This window comes from Centruroides vittatus, unplaced genomic scaffold (genome assembly GCF_030686945.1).
Source record: "Centruroides vittatus isolate TY-2023 unplaced genomic scaffold, ASM3068694v2 contig_875, whole genome shotgun sequence".
NCBI lineage: Eukaryota > Metazoa > Arthropoda > Arachnida > Scorpiones > Buthidae > Centruroides > Centruroides vittatus.
The window spans coordinates 1625571-1646905 of NW_027122567.1; the positions used below are offsets into that span (position 1 = coordinate 1625571).

Genomic DNA, 21335 nt, shown 5'->3' on the forward strand with positions numbered 1-21335 from the left:
CATGGGGTAAGAAAAATGAATCACTGTTAAAAACTCCAAAGGTCGGTCTTCATCTAAAGAAGGTCATGCTCACTGTCTGGTAGGATTGGAAACGAATCCTGTACTACGAGCTGCTTCCACAGAATCAAACAATTGATTCTGATAAGTATTGTTCCCAATTGGATAAGCTGAACATGGCAATTAAAGAAAAATGTCCGGAACTGGCCAATAGAAAAAAAAAGGCATTGTGTTTCACCAAGATAATGCCAGACCTCACACGTCTTTACGAACACGCCAAAAATTATTGGAACCAGGCTGGGATGTTTTACTCCACCTCCCTTACTCACCCGACCTTGCCCCGTCGGACTACCATTTGTTCCGTTCTCTACAAAATTCCCTTCATGATAAAAACTTTGATACTCTGGAAGCTTGCAAAAACCACGTGGATCAGTTTTTCGCTGGGAAAAACTGGAAAGTTCTACGAAGAGGGTATCATGAAGCTGCCCCATAAATGACAACACGTCATTAAAAACAATGGCGCATACATAATGGAATAAAAGTATATTTTTAGCTTTAAAACAATTTCATTTATTTCTCTTAAGAATCGCTACGAACTTTCCGAACAACCCAATATTATATGTATATATTTATTCACTTTTTATAATTACTTTTTACATTAATATTTACTAGCCTATTTTTATTAAAAATATTACCATTTATTTGTTTTACAGTATACACATATATAAAACAAAGAACCAATTCAAAATTGTCTACTTACAAAAAAATTATAAAAGTACAAGACAGTATTTTTGCTAAAAAATAAACACTTTATTTTAATGTTTTAGTATTTGTGTTTCTTTGAAAATTTAAGTTCTATATCAGTTTTTCCTAATATAGAAAACTAATAACTCTGACTGACTAAATTAATAAGATGAAATTAAATTGTATATAAATAAATTTATGCTGTTGTAAATGATTTGATACTTTGTTTTTGAATAAGTTTTAATTTCTTTAATAAAAGTAGAAGAAAGCATTATTTTCTTTTAGCTAGCATTATCTATGCTGTAAATGCTAAAAAGGAATTTGCAGTGAATAAAATCAAAAATTCAAATTTTTATTTTAAAAATTTTCAAGTTGTTCATTTTGAATGAAAATTGTTTTAAATGCAATAAACTTGGTTGTAAATCTAAAATTCTAAAACTCTGAAGTTGTAAATTGTTAAATATAAAATAAAATGAGCAATTATTTATTGTGATATCATCCATCACAATGTTGGGCTGCAATTTTTAATCATCTTTTTAAAAAGAAATTATATGACTTCTGGTCTAAGCTGAAAGTTCATAAATAGTTAATCAGGTCTCCAGCCCCTATGCTTTCCGTATCTGATCTGGATTTTAGTGGTGTCTTACCCCTGTACATCATAGTTCTGAAAACAATTGAGACATGTCAATCATCTATCTAACTATTCTTCACAAAACCCAATAAATTTGTAAAGCTAAATGTGGCAACTGACAATGGTAGCATAACTGGCTAAACATCTGCATGGTAAGTAAGAGTTGTGAGTTTGGATCCTGCTCAGGGTTGATTCTTTTCTTCCAGAATATTCTAAATTATTTAATAAATATAATTTAATTATAATGATTAAATTTAATAAGAGATGGCACCTAACACCTTCCTCTGGTTGACAAAATTATTTAGTAATTAATTAAAATATATTCTCAGAAAAGTAGCCCAATGTAATCCAGTGGTTGTTTAATTCCATTCTCAAGAAAATTTTGAATTGAAATCATGTGACTTCCTGTCCAGACTAGAAATTTGTATATAGTTAATCGAGGCCACAGTTTGAAAATTGCAGCCCTTTGACAATAAAATACATGAAATTGTATGTATTCTAATAATTTCTTGTATTAATTTCATTTAATCTTAAAATTATTTGTTTAATTTTCTCTGAATTCAATAAGGAAGTTTTGTTACTACTAATTTTTAAAAATGTCACTCTGCTTTAATTGAAATATTTTTATTTAAAGGCTTTTTCTTTAAAATAAAGTTCAAAATTAATGAATCTCTTTAATGTATATTTTGAAAAACATTGTGTAAAATTCAATATTAAATACATATTAGTTTTTTAAACTAATTAATATATTTCACATTTTATAAATTTAGGTGTTGTGGTTCCTCGCAATTTTCGTTTGTTGGAAGAATTGGAGCAAGGTCAAAAAGGAGTTGGTGATGGTACTATTAGTTGGGGATTAGAAGATGATAGTGATATGTCATTGTCACGTTGGACTGGAATGATAATAGGTCCACCTCGAGTAAGTTTGAGTTTTAAATTGTTACAAAGTTATTAATCACACAAAGAAGTTTATTATGAATATTTTAAATGTAAATTTAAATTAATAAAACACCTTAGTATTTCCAGCAACAAAATAATTTAATAAAATAAGAACGTTTTAGACTATTTTCAATAGTCCTCTTCAGTTAAGCCTCTTTAAAACAAAATTAGAACACAAGCAATAACATGGTTTAAATTTGAAAATAATAACCACAAAATAAAATAAAAATAAAAAATAGTACAAAACAAAAATTAAAATAAATTAAAACAAAGTATTAAGAAAATTAATTGTTGTGGTAAAAAGATTTCCATGCACAGGATAGACTATCAGCATCTCTATGGTTGATGCAACCTTTGTCATTATGAGCCTTGTAAATTTCAAGCTTTTCAATGTATTTAATAACTTGTTTGTTAGTGGCAGTCTTAATTATGGAAGCTTTATCCAAATGCACATTAATATCTTGTTGTTTTGTGAAGGCTGCAAGGACGGTACTGTCCAAGTTTTTAGTAATTAAGTATTTATGTTCTTGAAGCCTCTGTTTTAAAGACTTCAAAGTGGTACCAACATAAACTAAGTCTGAATTAAAATGGCAGTCAGTTAAAGGTATTGAATATACTCCTGAAGTATTGTTTTGATTTACTTTTAACTTATCATTTCGTAGAATTCTATAAATCGTAGGATTACGACAATAAATCATTCTAACATTGTTCTTGTGAGCTATTTTCTTAAAGATCAAATGTAGGAAAGAGATATAGTTGGGAACTACCTTTCGTTCTTGGTTAGTAGTTGTAAGTTGCTTATTTGTTGGATTACAGAATTTATCAATAAGAGCATTAATTTCACTTATATGATATCCCTGTTGTACAGCTATTGTGAGTATGTAATTTAGTTCTCTATGTGTGTCATAAACACTCGTACAGTGGGTATATGATAATTAAGCTTCCATAATTAAGACTGCCACTAACAAACAAGTTATTAAATACATTGAAAAGCTTGAAATTTACAAGGCTCATAATGACAAAGGTTGTGTCAACCATAGAGATGCTGATAGTCTATCTTGTGCATGGAAATCTTTTTACCACAACAATTAATTTTCTTAATACTTTGTTTTAATTTATTTTAATTTTTGTTTTGTACTATTTTTTATTTTTATTTTATTTTGTGGTTATTATTTTCAAATTTAAACCATGTTATTGATTGTGTTCTATTTTATATTCTATTTTGTTTTAAAGTGGCTTAACTGAAGAGGACTATTGAAAATAGTCTAAAACGTTCTTATTTTATTAAATTATTTTGTTGCTGGAAATACTAAGGTGTTTTCTTAATTTAAGTTTATATTTCAGTAAGTTATTTATTTATTTTATTAAATGTAAATTGTTTTTATGCATTTTTTTCACAATTTTGTTGAAAAATTTCTCTCTAAATTAAATAAATATAAAGTTTCTTACTAATTAAATCCTAATAATTCTTTTATCTTATAATTTATGAATGAAAAATTTTAGTAATCTTGTTTTGTATGTCGTAAAAATGAATAATCAGACTATGGCATTATGATTATTGATCAACTCTGAATTAATAAGCAAGTTAAATTTCAAAAAAATTATTTAAATCAATATCATTTTTACAACATTAATAATAATTTTTATTGTGATTATAAAAAATTAGACCCTACAGCATATCTAATGAAAATCATTCAGATACATTTGTTTTCTGACTCTAAATATAATTCATCATCTTTGCTACTTTTTGATTATTTTTTATAAATAACTTGTGTTGGTGCTACATTACACAAAAATATAAATTTCATTGACATTTATTATGTCTAAAAAAAATTTAGAAAATATTAACTTTCTGATACATTACTTTGTTGTGTTAGATATTAAAGAAAAATATGTGAGTACAAAATTATAAATGCAAAATCAGTCATGTTATGTTAGCTGATTAAAATTGTATCACAATAAATACAATATTATGAAATAAAATAATATGTATCGAAGGATTAATTGAACCAAATTAATCCTAGACGATATTATGAATAATTTAAAAAATCACATTAACATCAAAATTTATTTATTTATTAAATTAATTTATTATATTTTATTTAATTATAGCTGATAATAATCAGTTATAATGTTTACAGGGTTCCTACGCACCTGGAAAGTCAGGGATTTTCATTAGTTTCGGAAAAAGTCATGGAATGTCAGGGAATTTGTCAAAAATTGTCAAAAAGTCAGGGAATTTGTCTCCTTAGCTGCCTCGTTGATTTCGTTTGCTGAATATGGCTGACCAACAGCGTTTCTCAACCTTTTTTGGCCCGCGGACCGATAAAATTTGTGAAAAAAATTTTGCGGACTGGTAGTGTTTTAACAAAAAACTTTACTATATATTAAAGAATTACTACAGAAGTAAATTGTAAAATTATTATTATCATTTATACATTATAAAATTTTTATTTATTAAATTATTACTATTTTTTTCATATAAGAAAATTTTTAACGCAGAGCGGTAAAAATTCTCTGTGGACCGATCAAGAATCTCCACGGACCGGTGGTTGAGAAACAGTGAACTAGATAATCCAATAGTTTAACCAATGTTAACTTGCTTATAATTAATTATAAATTTAAAAAGCTGGTAAATTTTTAAAAAATTAATCAAATGTATTTTAATTTTTTAGTATCTTAGTGCGAAACAACACCAAAACTATTTTTATAGTTATGTTGCAAAAGAACGAGATTTTATAGTTACGATTCTATGCGCTGAACTTCTATATTTTATTAATGTATAATTGTAATTTCGTTTGATGTTTATTTCTGTATTTATTTTATTTTATTTAAATTCTATAACATTAGTTCGTTTAATTAAAATTTGCTATAAAAGTGAGAAAGATGGTTTGTGATATGATTTGCAATAATTATAAGAATTGTAATTAAGGGTTAAAATAAATAAGTTTTGTCTGAATTATTAAGAAAATTTTATGAAAAGATGAAATTTAATGCAAAATTAAATAAATAATAAATAAAAATTATTAAAAATAATTATTAAAACTCTGGCTTTACATCGAAACCGAAATAAAAATGGCGGCAACGGAACATTTATTTTTCTTTTAATGAGTTGCCAATTCAGCTAATTTAGTGGATTTATGAACAATCTAGCTAAAATAACCAAACAGTTTTAATGGAAACAGTATGATTTGAGTATTTTTATTAAAAAATGTCTAGCTGTAAATTTGAATTTTGAATTGGTTGGCAACACTACTTTTAATTAATATATATGCAGATGCGGATTGGATGTCGTTTGAATGTTGTACTTAGTATTGTGACAAAACAAGTCTTACACATTGCTATCTGATCTGGTTCATCTGTCTTTTAATAATATTGTTCGAGGTTTGTGTTTTTCTACATTCTTAAATTATAATGGCACGGAAACAAACGAGGTTTAATCTCCAATGGCTAGATCCAGCTATTCATCCAGAATTCAATTCCTGGTTAGGAACTGTAAAAGATGATGATACAAAAGCATTTTGCTGCATTTGTTGTAAAGTTTTCTCGTTAAGTAATATGGGAAAGCCTGCATTAATATCCCATGCAAATAGTTCTAGTCATGTTGAAATAAAAAGATTGAAGTCGGAACAAACTTCGCTGGTAAGGTTTTTAACCCCGACAAATTCAAACTCTTCTAATAGTCAACAAAATGTGTGTGAAACGGCTTCTGTTGTGGAAGATAGATCTAAGATCATTAATGAACAGTCTCTCACCAAATCAACATTTCTTAGCAGCACATTGACACCTTTTGTGATAAAAGATGATGTAATAAAAGCAGAGATAACTTGGGCATTGGCAGTTGTAAAGAAAAAGATGTCACTCAATTCATGCTCTGATATTAAAAACATTTTCAAAAAAATGTTTCCTGACAGTGCTATAGCCACACAATTTCAATTGGGTCCAGATAAAGCTTCCTATATAATAAATTATGGCCTAGCCCATTATTTCAGAGAAAAATTGATTGATGCTGTTACAAGTTGTGATAATATTACTATCTCCTTTGACGAATCACTAAACAAAGTTGCTCAAAGAACTCAAATGGATCTTGTGATAAAATACTGGGATGAGAGTAAAGATAAGGTTATGACCAGATATTTAAATAGTGTCTTTCTGGATCATAGTACAGCAGATGATCTTCTCTCTGCATTTCTCAATGGCCTTTCAGACACTCATCTTGATCTTAGCAAAAATTCTTCATATCTGTATGGACGGACCAAATGTAAACATAAGTTTTCTGAATAAATTAGAAGATCACATGGAGACACAGAATGTTGGTAAATCATTTGTGAGAATGGGAACATGTGGTTTACATGTAGTCCATGGTGCTGTAAAAGCTGGTTTTAAAGTAGTAGATTGGAATTTGTTACCACTGCTACGGAATTTGTACTATTTGCTAAAAGACTCACCCACTCGGCGTGCTGAATACATTGCTATAAGTGGAAGCAGATTGTTTCCCAAAAAGTTTGGTTCAACAAGGTGGTTGGAGAATGGAGAGTGCTTAGAACGTGCAGCAGAAGTTATTGAATCTGTGAAGACATACATAAACAACAGTACAAAGTTGAAAGACAGCAAGGTGGCTACATTCTTGAGACAGGCACTCAATGACCCCTTTATTAAAGTTAAACTTTTATTTTTTCGGTCAATATGTACACAAAGTGAGAGCTTTCTCACCCGATTTCAGAGCAACAAACCTCTTGCACCTTATCTTTATAAAGCAGTTGTTCAATTATTAATGAATCTGATGAGAAAGTTTGTGAAAAATGACAGGGTCACCGACAAGCAGTTTCTAAAAATAGATTTAAATGCTAATGAAAACTTGGTACATCTTAAGAATTTGGATATTGGTTTTGGAGCAAAAAAGGTTTTAAAAGAATTGAAAGTAAGCGATAAAGATATTCTGTGTTTTCTAAGAGATTGTCAAAAAGTGCTGAAAGTGATGACACAAAAGATTATTGAGAAGGGACCTGTCAAGTACAAATGTGTGAAGGCTTTGAGCAGCTTAGACCCAGAAATTATTAAAATGCAATCAAATGTTGGAAAATTGTATTTCAATGCTTTACTGGAGATTCTACATGATACAAACAGGATTGATGAAAGATGTGCTGTCAAAGCAAAAGAACAGTATAATATACTCTGCAATAAAGTATCCATAAAACCCTATTCTACAAAGTTTGAGGACTTCATATCTGAAAGGAGTGATGATGATGGTCTGGACACATTTTATTGTGAAATTATGAAGGATGATAGGCAACTGCAAGATCTATGGTCTATTATCAAAATTTCTCTTTCTTTCTCACATGGGAATGCAAGTGTTGAGAGTGGTTTTTCAGTTAACAAATCACTGTTGAGTGAAAATCTTAAGGAAGAAAGTTTAGTTGCTCAACGCTTAGTTTATGATGGGATCCATTTTGCCGGTGGTATTGATCAAATAAATATAGACCAGAAAATGTTGTTAACAGTCAGAGGATCTAGACAGCGATATATTGCATCTCTGCAACAGAAAAAAGATATTCAGAAGCAGCAGGCATTGAGGGCTGAAGAAAAAAGAAAACTTACACAACAACTTAAGGATTTAAAACAACACAAGAAAATGTTAAGAAAAGATCATGAAAAGGAAGAAAAAGAGATTGAAATGAAAATAAATACACTTGAGGAGAAAAAGCTAAAACTACATTAATAGTTCTTCTATTTTGTGAATTGTAATTAATTTTTTATTTTCTAATTATCTGTATTTTGAAAAACAGAGAATTAATACTAAGAAGTTTCTCTGTATTTTGATTGTCCATTTTGTAAAAATAAAAAGATTTTACAATAAATTAGATACATTTGTTAGAGAAGCTATACTGTAAACTTACACCTATCTCTCTTTATTTCAAAATTGTGTAAAAATAGATTGTATATAATGTGGTTGACAAAAGAAAACTAATTCTTTTTTTACATGATCAATTTTTTTGAGGGAAAAAATGCTTTATTTGAAAATTTTTAAATTTAACTTTTTGTTAAAATTATGTTGCTGTTTAAAAAAAAGTTACTCTTTTTGTTGAAAGATTGGTTTTAAAATTACGTGTTTCTAAGTCGAGTTCATTTTAAGCACAGTACAGTACTATTTGTACTGTATATCAAATACCGTTTGTTGATTTTATGCTATCTTGTATTTACTAGATTTACATACAAATAATAATGATAAGTAATGATAAAATAAAAAGCTCATGTTTCATTTTTTGCTTATTTTTTCATTACATTGAAGTTTTGGATTCTATCAAACATTTTCTACAAGATATACCGGTATGTACTAAATAGTATTAACTGGTATGTACTGTATTTTTTTAATGTGGCAGTCTTTGAAACATATCAACTGTGCAAAAAAGAGGGATAGATATACTCAATCAATGTTCACGGTAAATAAAATGCTGTTTCATTATGTCGATATTCCACACTGTAAGAAATGTGAGGGTCAGGGAATTTGGACAAAGTTGGTCAGGGAAAGTCAGGGAATTCAAAACAAGAATTTGAGTAGGAACCCTGTGTTTATAATAAAAATTAAAAATATAAAATTATTTTGTATTTCATAATTTAAAACAATTGTTTGATGTTGAAAATAAATCAAAAATTGAAGCTTTTTTACAGTTAATAAAAAATTATTTTGATTGAATTTGTATTATAATAAAGTTGAAATCATTATTTTTAGTTTATTAATAAACAGTAAAGTGATGATTTAAAAGTGTATTAATATTTTCTAGACACCATATGAAAATAGAATATATAGTTTAAGGATTGTTTGTGGTCCGCATTATCCTGATGAACCACCTAATGTTAAATTTATTTCAAAAATAAAAATAAATGGTGCAAATGAAACTAATGGAGTAGTAAGTATAAATCTTTAAATATATTCTAATTTGTATTATTAGTTTTAAGTCAACATAAGATGTATAAAATGATTTATGAAAAATGTTTAAAGTGAAATATAGATCTGAAATGAAAATTTTTCTCTGATTTAATAATAATATAATAAAAATTTGAATTTACTCCTAGTTTCTGAGCATACGTATGTGATTTAGGCTATAGTTTCTCTATTCTGAATCTAGAATAAAAATTATGTATAAGCAAACTGCACTTAATATTACATTGGAATTTGTGTAAAAATTACTGATTTGTCATGAAGCCTGGGAGTAGAACAAATTATCAAAACATTTTAAATTTTATTTAGAAAATTTTAAAGATAATTTAAAGTAAAAGTAACATGTGTATTTCTGAATACATGTTACTTTTATTGTAGTTTGAATTCAGATTGAATAATTAATACACATAATTCAGAATATATCTACTTGCATCATTTTTATTTATATCAATTTTTCTTAGGTGAACTATAGTATTTTCTTTAGTACCTTTTTAGCATCAGGTTTAGGGCTTTGTGGCAGACTTTGTCATGCAAGTTAATCATTTCAAGGTTATTGGACAGAAGATGCTTACTACTTTACTGAAAGTAGCAAACATGAAAAATTCTCATTTGTGCTAGTAAATGTGTAAAATAATGTAAAAAAAATAATAAATGATGCAAATCAATAAATTTTTGATTTCCTATATTAATTATTTTCATTTCAAGCAACACAATCCATTAAGAAATTTGATAATTTCTTAAAAATTATTTTTGATTTTATTTAAAAAATTATAAACTTTTTATAATCATGATAGTTGAGCATCAAACACAAGACCGTGTTATTTATTAAACACTTGGCACTTTTCCACTTCTATTAGTTGAGACGAGATTTTATTTCACTCGTTTCGGGCATTTCGCCCCTCTTCAGTCAACGTTAGTTCCTCGAACTCAAGGGTGCGCGTGCATAGCACAATTTGGACCTCAAAGTTACAGCAACAAATGTAAATGTTCTACGTACGGTTTTTTAAAATGAACGCAAAGATCTTTCTTGATTTTAAAAAACCGTACGTAGAACATTTACATTTGTTGCTGTAACTTTGAGGTCCAAATTGTGCTATGCACGCGCACCCTTGAGTTCGAGGAACTAACGTTGACTGAAGAGGGGCGAAATGCCCGAAACGAGTGAAATAAAATCTCGTCTCAACTAATAGAAGTGGAAAAGTGCCAAGTGTTTAATAAATAACACGGTCTTGTGTTTGATGCTCAACATATAAGAAAACACGGTTTCAAGAATACCTAAATCATGATAGTAATAAACATGTTAATGTTATCCAACATAGTTACATAGAACAGTTACAAAAGTTCAGATTATAAATTTGATATTATTTTATGTTTCATAATTATAAAAATTGTTTGGCATACTTATTTTTTAAGTACTTTATTTATCCCTGACAAAGAAGTAATGAAATGCACTTCATTCTTTAACTTTTTATTTGCATTTGTCTTATTAGTAAAATAACACTTCTATGATTCCAGAAATTTCTGTTTTTCAATTTTGTTCAAATTCTCTTAACTGTATGATAATTTAACACAATAAAAATAAATTCTTTAATACTTGAGTATTTCTTTACAGGTGTAATTTCTTTAGCACAGTTATCTACAAAGTCAATAAATATAAATTTTGAGAATATTTGCCATTATTAGGAGAGAGAATGGAAAAAACTAATCTTAGTAGTTTTTATTCATTTTATTAAATCATAAATGTAATATGAAGTCTCCTGATTGATAAAAGAATTGGAGCATTTTTATTTTATTAATTATTTGCACTCATAAAAAATTAGTTCCTTTTTCTTGTGTAATGCAACATAAAGCAGTAAAATTACATCAACAGAATTTATTACTCTTCCATTTTCTGTAATAATAAAAGTTGTCAGATTGATTGTTAAAATAATCATTATTACTGTCCATATATTACTCACATATACATTTATTTAAAAAATTAAATTTAATATTTAAAGTGCTTATATTCTCTATTTATTTTCAGTGCACTTAAAACCATCATTATTTATCAATTTTTACAATCATCTAATTTATTCATATTTATCAAAGAATATCTAAAAGAAATAAAAAAATTTTAAATACTTTATCTGTTTCTTTTCTGTTAATTGATGTTACATAAAATAATTGAAATATATAGAAGACATTTAATCCATCAATAAATGGATCGTTTATTTTGAAAGTGGTGTAAGTCCATTTTTTTCTTCTTTCGAAATATTTAAAGGTTTGCATTTTAGTCAATTCAGAAATATAAATAAAGTGTACTAAGTTTGTCAATGTCTTTATGACTTTAGAAATATGTAAGTTAATTACATAAAGACTTCTATGTGAATTTAACTAAACCAATATATTCTTTCTGGGTTCTTTCTATTTCATAAATGGATTTACATCACTTTCATAATTATTGAACTGTAAAAGTCATTAAATTTCAATTACATAAAATTCAATTTCACTTGAAATACATTGTTTTATTCTAATTTTGTTTATAAATAACAACAAGAAATAAAATAGCATTGTTTACTCTCAATATTAAAAATATTTTCTTATTAAACTATTTTATGGTAAGTTTATCATTATTATTGAGCTTATCATTAGACACTGCTTTTTAGACTCGTTATGTGGACTTTTTTTATTCCATCTATTTCCATTCTATCAAATTATGCTTTTGTTGGTAAAATTTATAGTTTCACTCTTCTTTTGTAAAGATCTGTCCATAAATGATAATGGAAACTGGGACAAAAGGGGGGAGTAAAAATTTCAAGAAAAAAATGCAGATGTAAGTTATGGACAGCCTATAAGTGCTTAGACTGTAGAAAATGGACTTATACCACTTTCATAATCAATGGTTATGAAATGTCATTTTCTAATGAATTTTTAATTGATCAAAGCATATGGTTATTTAAAAAAAACTAAGTGTGAATTGTTTATAAATTATATGTAAGTTATATGATTTTTTTTCAATTTTTTCCAAAAATGGATTTACATCACTTTAAAATAAATGGTTCATATATCATCGTCAGCATTACTTTTCTGTTGTATAATTTTTCCATTGAATCTGCTGTTGATCAGTTTAACTGTATAATATAAGAATCATTTTTTACTAGTTTTAAAATGAATATCAGTTACTCTTTGTTAATGTTAAAGAATGTGAAGATCTGGATTTTACCAGATCCACTTTTTATAATAATTCGATTTAGGAATTTTTTCCTAGTATAAACATCCTGTCGAAAAACGGCCCTGGACGAGAAACTATGCGTACCCGGCCAAATAACAGTCAACAAGCCGTTATTCCCTCGGATGCAGGTAGATCATCATGCACGATAGTTTACACTTAGCGTCCGAACTCGTCATATGTTTTTAGTCCCGGGAACACCTATGACACAAATCGTCATCCGCTTACGATCACATGACCGATTTCCCAGGCAAAAACTTATAAAAGCCACTCCTTCCACCCCCTCACGGGAGTCTCCTATCATCTGCCGGACATAACGCCGTCGCTCGTCGTCGCCTATTCGGACCTATTGTCCGAATGTCTCCGCGCTCAGTCGCGAATATATAAAACTGTGCTAATTGGATACTAATCTCCCCATCGAGGATATCAAGTGTTAACTCTCTAAGGAACTAAAATGAGGTATGAACCGAAATTGTAAGCTCTCTCTCTCGAACCCTACACAACTTAGGGACTTTAGTCAGCTTTTTGTCTTTGTGTCCTTTGTTAAATATTAATAAACCTTGTTATAATTGTTAAATGGTCTCCTCTTTGTCTCGAATATCGCTTTGCCTTATCATCGACCCCATCCGTCTCACCTCCTATCCACTCGCATAACGCGTAACGATCAGAACGAACAGCCATCCTTGACAAGTGAACCGGAAACGGGAGATACGACATCCTCTTACCTCCCTGTTTCACATATTAGTGTCAATTGAAGGGGGAATCGACTCTTTCGGACCCCCGTCGTCACATATTGGTGTCATTCGAGAGGGGTTTCGACTCTTTCTGACCCCCCCCACAAGTCACAAATCTAATGCAACTGATATTTACTGAAATTGTTTAATAACAAAAAAAAATTTATATCATAAAGCATTATAAATAAAGGAATATTATTGATTTTTGATAAAAATTTAGAAAAGAAGCTTGCACAACCTATAACATTTAAAATTACATTTTATATTTTAACACATTTACATTGCTGTGCATCATAAATGGTATATTTTTGTGTTTTTCATGTCATTTGCTGTGCTCTGCTCGTTACCACAGTAAAATTCATTGTTGCTTAGCTTGTCTGCATTTTTATATTAGGAGTTTAGAATTTTGTTATATAGTCACAAATAAAGCACCTTTACCATTGTGTAACATATTTCAAGCATAAGCACTTTTTTGATGATACAAATTATGTGAAGTGAAATGTACCAGATATATTCATGTTGATTTAAAAAAAAGAAATTATCTAAAAATGAAATGAAACATAAATGATAATGTAATCAACAAAGTAATTAATTTTCCTGTTGTAACATTTGGCCAAAGAATGGCAGCCTAGTCAGCTAACTTTAAAATGTTAGCCCAAAAAATCCAGCATAAAAATGTCCATTTTCTTTTTAATTTTTTTGTTATAAATAATGAGAGTATATCTATCTTTAGTGTGAGCTGCAGATGAAACATGACAAGCTAAATTTAAAGAGTATAATAATAAATCATCAAATATGATATACGGACATGCAAAAAAAAACAAACCTGTTATAATCATAATTATCATAAATATCATCCTTGTGCTCTAAAATTAATTTTAAATGGACAGCATCTGATAAATAGTACATACATTTCAGGAAAAACACTGGAAAAATTCCTTACATAATAAACATGTTAACATTGAAATTCTAAATGAAATAGCCTTTTTTAAAAGGCAGTTCAAGATTCTTTATTGGATGAGAGTTTCATTTTGCCTCACTAAAACTTCAATAAATATATAAAGTTGCATAAACTGATAACATAATAACATAGTTTGATTTTATATACAATATATTAAAATATTACATTAAAAAATATATTATAGGTAGAATTCAATAATAACAGATGAAGAATCAGCAAGAATTTTGTTTTAATAAAAGAATTATTATACTTTTACCTTTCACATATTCCAATAAATCTTTATTTCTATAGATACTTTCTGTTATATCAGATTACAGAAAGCCATTAACAGAGAGAAAATATTATTCTGGAATTTATTATTCCTCACTAATTCATCTTCCCTTTATTTGCATTGTTTCAAAATATATAAATTTATACAGTTAATCAAACTGTTAAGTGATACATTGGTTAACAATTTAAGTAACAAATGAATTGAAGAAACATTGGCAAGACAGTTTCTATTTCTTAAATTAATTAGGTAAACACAATGTGTCACTTTCCTTTCTAAACTAGATTTTATAGCTAGTTTAAAAAAGGAAAGTAACACATTGAAGATGATAAAAGCATTGCTTTTCTTGACTTTGTTTTAATTAGTACAGGTTCTATGGCTAAAGCCATCATCTGCTCAACAAAAAGCTGCCTCAGAACAATGTTTTCTGAATGTTGAAATTACCAAGAGGGATAAGTTATGTTTATCATTATAAAGACAGTATAAAGTAATTATCCTAAAAGAAAAAATATTAACCAATGAGCGATTATTTTATTGTCACAATGCCAAGCTGCAATTTTTAGTCATATTTTTTAATTTATTTAATTTAAAATATATGCTCTCCACCTTCAAATTAGCAGTGTGTTCCCCCTGTATATCATACTTTTCCTTTAGCAATCAAGTCATGCCAGTCATCTATCTAACTCCTTTCAGAGGAAATTTTTGAATTGAAATAACGTTATGTTCAGTTTGCATCAGAAGTTTGCATATGCAGTAGAGCATCTATTATTCGAATCGGGTGTACTATAGATTACTATCTATGGAATTTCGTGACTTTGAGTATATATCTGAACTGACGGGACCGAGACGAGTTCAACGATACCCTATTTTTGGACCGGAGACGAAAAATAAAAAAGTTATCATACTTTTTCACTTACCATACTTTTTTAATGCTCTCATGAAGACGGCACCATAGTTGCTAGTACTGCCATCTTGCGGTAAAGTCTGCAAACCACGACGTTGGACTACGGTCATCTCTCAGTAGGGTTAAACACGCGATACAAGAGCGGAGAGAGTGACGGGACTTTCGATCATCGCGCAATCACCATTTCGGTTAATGTTATTTATGGCAGCGAACATGGCGGCTTGACTGACCTCTCGTATGGGCGCCGCCACTCGCTGCCATGTGCTAAACTAGTGATCGATTCACGGTAGTTCTTGAACAAAGTAAAAAAAGGGGGAAAACGTCTACTAAAGGCAATTTTAACGGCAAGCGACGGGACTCCCGATTGCGATAGCGAGGCCGACTTAGCAGAGAGCGATGCGACTCCCTATCATCGCGCGATCGCCGAAAAAAGTATGATAACTTTTTTATTTTTCGTCTCGTCCCCTCAGTTCAGATATATACTCAAAGTCCCGAAATTCCATAGATAGTAATCTATAGTATCCCCTTTGAATCAATTGGGGACTGGGGTTGTTCGGAAAAATTGATTTTTCAGATAACCGATTATGTACGAAAAATACATCATTAATATACAGTAGAGTGTCATTAATCCGAATCAAATGGGGACTGGGATTGTTCGGATAACCGATTATGTATGAAAAATATATTAACCTATCCCATGTTGAAATTTTTCTCGGTTCAACGTGAAGCATTACACAACCATCGATTCATGTTGAATTTTCGTCGATTTTAAGCCTAATGAAAATTTTTATAATAATAATCCATGGCTATTGTATTGTTAAAAATTATTTCCTTATTTTGTACAAACAAAATAAATATATTGAAAAATATAAAAACAAAAAAAAAATTTATACTTTAGAAGTTAATCTAGTATCAAAAATGTTTGATTCAGCATGACACAGTCCAACTGGAAAGCTTTTGGTTAACCAACATTTCGGTTGATCAGCATTCGGATAATTGACGCTCTACTGTAGTTAATTGGAGCCTCCTGCCTCTAGGATTTCCATATCTGGTCTCATCTTTCATCTATCTAACTTGTTCTTGAGATTAAGGAAAGATGGACAGATGGGCGACGATGGAAATTTATAGGTCTATGGTTTTTTTAAATTGCAGCCAAAGATGAAGATGAAACAAAAATTGCAATATTTGTTACTGACAATTTCAGAAAGTTTAAGATTTTTTTCCACACTTCTAAATATAAAAATTTTAGATTTTAATCTCAAAATAGCTTGTATCTTATAGCATTTAAATTCTTAAGATAAGAATTTATATTGTATTTTGTATCTTATTAATTATTTTTTGATAATCATTTGAACATCAATTAGTCACTAACCTTATTGCTGTATTAAATTCTAGTGAAGATAGAAACTGAATGACATGATGGAAAACAGTAAATTTGTTATTTCTGTTTTTGTCATTAGATGACGTTACTATTTTCCTAAAATCATTCAGTTCATATGCATATGCACAGTTCAAAGCTTTTGTGTAATTTAGCTCTTCTAAAAATAAGAAAAGCTTACCATCATGAATACTCCTAATAACATTATTGTAATGTAAGCTATAATTTCTATAAAATTTGAAGATTATAGAAATTATAGCTTACATTTTTAGAAGATAATGAGAAAGAAATAGAATTTAAAATAAGAAAAGTTTTGAAAACAATTTTCTGTTCATAAAATAATAAAAGTTTCACATTTCAAGTTTTTTTTTTTTTTTTTAGTTTAATATTTCATTCATTCCTATCTGTATCACATACTGTTTATTTAAATGTAATTTAATTTATCTTACTCTAACAAGTAAGTAGTTTTAAAAACATAATTTATTTTTTAAGCTGTATTACTAATAATAACTAAGTAAATATATGAAAAAGACAATGAATAAGTAGTTTATGATGACTAATTAACTTTCATTACTGTTTTAAAATTTTTAATAATTTTCAGGTATATTTAATTTAATTAATGTCTTTTCAGATAAATCAAGAAAATTTATCAGTTCTAAATCATTGGCAAAGAAATTATTCCATCAAAACAGTACTTCAAGAATTACGTAGGTTAATGACTTTACGGGAGAACCAAAGGTTAACTCAGCCACCCGAAGGAGCGACATTTTAGAAAGCTTTTGATTTTTTTTTAATTACAGACAATTTTGCTCTTGATAATGTTGAGGTAGAAGTTTCTTTAAAGGGAAAGTATAGCTCTCTAGATATCATTTGCACTAACCTGCTGTGGGCTAGACTGTAGTATTGATTAAAAATTTTCAAGTTTATAATATAATACAAGAGAGAATAAAATAACATGCTTTTTACTGATGCCAGGATTTCAATTAAATGGAAATATTGTGAACACGAGATTGAAAATTATGTTGAATCATCCACAATCTAATTTTTAACAAATATTTATCTAATCTTGAATATAATGTTTATCAAACAATTTTAAGTTTTATATTTTATATTTATATATAAATATACACATAGTACGTTTGTGAAATTTACATGTTTAAATATTATCACAAATGCAATCTGAAATATTTAAAAATATGAAACAAAATTGATATTTATCATGTTCTGGTTATATAAATTGCAGTAAAATTGTTATCCTTACTGTAAAAGATATTTATTTGATGCTAATTCAACATAATATATAATTCTCTTGTACATTATTTCTTTGAAGATCCTCATCCAGTTAGTCATTTATTATATCCTCCCCTTGTAAATATGAAACTGAATGCAGACTTAGATTATCAAGAGTAAATTTTGAAATGATTTTGATGTGCTCTTGTATATTTCTTGTCTAAAACTAAAACTAAAGAAAAAGACAAAAAATGATGTTCTCTACTACATCCAATTGCTTTCCAAATGCAGTGCACCATAGCAAATAAGCCTACAATGATAGAAAAACCTAGAATTATTATTATTTTTTTTATTCTAACTGGAAAATTTAAATATTGAAGTAAATTAGTGTAGAATATTTGCAAAATGTCCATATTGATACATAGGAAGTTTAAAAAAATAATTTTATTTTTTGACAAACTTCTTACCAATGACAATAATTTTTCCATTATTCCTTGTTTTCCTTTTTTTTCAAAAGATCAAGTGTAGTGATGGATAATAATATCAAAATACTTTGATGTTGAAATGAGTTAACTATTAACTCAAAGCTACATGTAAAAGTTTTACATGCAATTTTTAATATTGCCTATGTTTACTTAATGGATTTTTATGTTCAACCATCTGTTTACAGTATATGTACTGTATATATATATTATATATATATATATGTATGTATAATGTTTCATTAAATTGTTGAAGATGGTTGAAGAAATTTGTATTTCCAATGTATGTTAAACCCTTAAATTTGGTGCTTATACATAACTTATTAAAGATATGTATATATCTTTTTTCTGATAATTTGATATTTATAAAAATATAATGCATTTGAATGACATTTCCAAAATTATACTTTGAGTATTTCTAACTTGTTTATACAACTGTATACAAAAATTAGGAACTTTTCTTCAAAACAAAATAAGAAAATGAATGTATATAATTTTTGTTCTTAAAATATATAATACATATTTATATTTCAATTATTTGTGGATTTGAAATTGTTGAATACATGGTCAAAATATAAAATGATGTTTTGTATGGTTTAAGAACTATTTTAAATTTTCACACTGAAGAGAGAATTTGTTTGAAATTTCCCACCAAACAAAATTTAATCCTGTATTTGTAATGTAAATAAATATCTTAATTTCTTTCATTAATCTCGCATTGATTTTTTAAAATAATATCGCACGCATTCAAATTTTCTTTAATTCTAGATGGGGAAAATTATAAGTACAGTAGAGCGTCGAAAATTGGCGTCAATTGGGGACTAGGGTTGTTCCAATTAGTCATTTGTTCCAATTTCCGACTTTGTACGAAAAAATATATTAACCTGTCCGATGTTCAAATTTTTCTCCGTTGCGTATCGCTTCCTGTTGAATTTTTCTCCGTTGCGTGTCGCTTCGTGTTGAATTTTCGTCGATTTTAAGCCTAACGAAAATTTTTATAATAATAATCGAGGCTATCGTATCGTTAAAAATTATTTCTTTATTTTGTACAAACAAAATAAATATATTGAAGAATATAAAAAACATGAAATTATACTTTAGAAGTAAATCTAGTATCAAAAACGTTCGATTCAGCACGACACAGTCCGACTGAAAATCGTTCCACTTTCCGGCCATTTCAATTACCGACGTTCCAATTAACGACGCTCTACTGTACTATAAAGAATATAATTAAGACTCATCTATGTACTAACAAAATATTTTGCTGTATTTAATCTTATCAAATATAAATATTTTAATAATAAGTGGGCAAAAATTTTTATTTGTAAAAGCCAAAATATGAACAAAATTAATTTATTTGGATTCTTTTTTAGAAGTTTCTTAAAAACATCGAAACATAACCTGTTGTTAATGTAAAATTATATTTTAGAATTTGGTTTTTTGTAAAATATGTAAACTATATATAATTTTTATATTCAAGAGTAATTAATATAAAAATTATATGAAGAATATTAAAAAATTGGTTTTTACTTACTTAAAAAAATAGGCAAAGTATTTGAAATAGAATTGATATTTTTAAGGATTTAAATTTTTACCCTGTGTGATGTTTGCTTTTTGCTTGAATATTAGTACAGTATGGTTAAATGTGTGAGCTTGTAGAGGAAATTGATATAGGCTAATTTATTTACATATTTTTCTAATAACTTTTCTTCTGTTTTCAAAGTATTGTAAAACAAATTTATTTACTTTGCCCTATTTACAACCAAAAATATATAACCAGTTATTATATGTATTTTATAACAAACATGTTAGTTTTTTCCCCTCAGTTTCTTCATTTACATTTTCGCTTTGGTCAATCAATATTCTTTGATTATCAAGAATGTATAACATTTCCTGGAACTAATATTTTTACTTTCCGGCTGTTATACATAACAGAGGGAAAGTATGGCGATCGGTCGAAAAATGACACCCTCAGGATTTACATTTTTGAACTCTGGGATGTCTGAAACGTCGAGAAATGCAAAAGAATTCGGGAGGTTTTTCTGTATGTATGTATGGATATTAGTGTGTATGGGGCAAGCATTTGAAACTTAACAACTCATGTGCTTTTTATCGAAAATTTCTGAAATTTAGTGAGGAGGTTGTATATTAGGGGGATTGATGCTATTAAATTTCGGTTAATTTAAAGGTCGAGGGGATGGGGAGGTAATAGAGGTCGTGTGTATCTCCAGTAGGGTCTAACTTAATGACGATTTTACTTGTTAGCATGTACAATATTTTTATAAAACACGACCCTACCCTCAAAATCAAGCTTTTTGCCATTTTATAATAGTTAAAAATTAAAAGGTTTTAAAAATAAAATATGATAACAGATGGCACCACCTGTATTAACAGGTTATTGTTAATGACTGGAAAACGTACAAAACAGAGCACGATACGGTTTTTAACACTTCTCAACTAACATTTATTTAGTAAGCGCCGTCTCGTTGCAAAAACTAACACGCATAAATTAATTTACACTTGACACCACCAAATGTTTCCGGGAAAGTTGAGCAACTCGTTGGATATTTTAAAATAGTTGTTCAACGCGGCCAAGCAATTTTGCAACGATACAACAGTAACAAAGCAAGAGACGAATACGGGTTCATGCTATAAAAATGATATCGAATTTCAAAAAACAGTGCCGTGTTTTATTCTTATTTTATTATTATGTTATAATTGTTTTTTAGGATGACTGTCCACCGGTGAAAGCCAGTCGTGCCAGTCCAACCCTGTGTGCATATATTTTCTTGATATAAATTGCAAAATCTCTACCAGATACAAGTTTATGATTTAAAGGATTAATAATAATAATATTAATACTAAATTTATAATAAAAATTAACAGGCGTAGCTGATACTACTTTATTTCTTAAATTTT

General features: G+C 28.4%; 2 protein-coding genes across 2 annotated transcripts in view; both read left to right on the plus strand.

The window, feature by feature from the left end:
- Window positions 1-19127, plus strand: part of LOC136982993 (ubiquitin-conjugating enzyme E2 variant 1-like) — a 36692-nt gene extending 17565 nt beyond the window's left edge. The window contains exons 3-5 of the mRNA XM_067279591.1: window positions 2143-2291; window positions 9094-9219; window positions 17336-19127. Coding sequence (XP_067135692.1) covers window positions 2143-2291; window positions 9094-9219; window positions 17336-17476 — 416 coding nt within the window. The 3' untranslated portion in view covers window positions 17477-19127. The remainder of the gene's footprint in view (window positions 1-2142; window positions 2292-9093; window positions 9220-17335) is intronic.
- On the plus strand, window positions 5979-8030 carry LOC136983052 (uncharacterized). The gene is given in 2 exon segments (XM_067279686.1): window positions 5979-6533; window positions 6535-8030. Coding segments are annotated over 2 exon segments (1863 nt in total). The 5' UTR covers window positions 5979-6166.
- Window positions 19128-21335: the final 2208 nt, after the last annotated feature.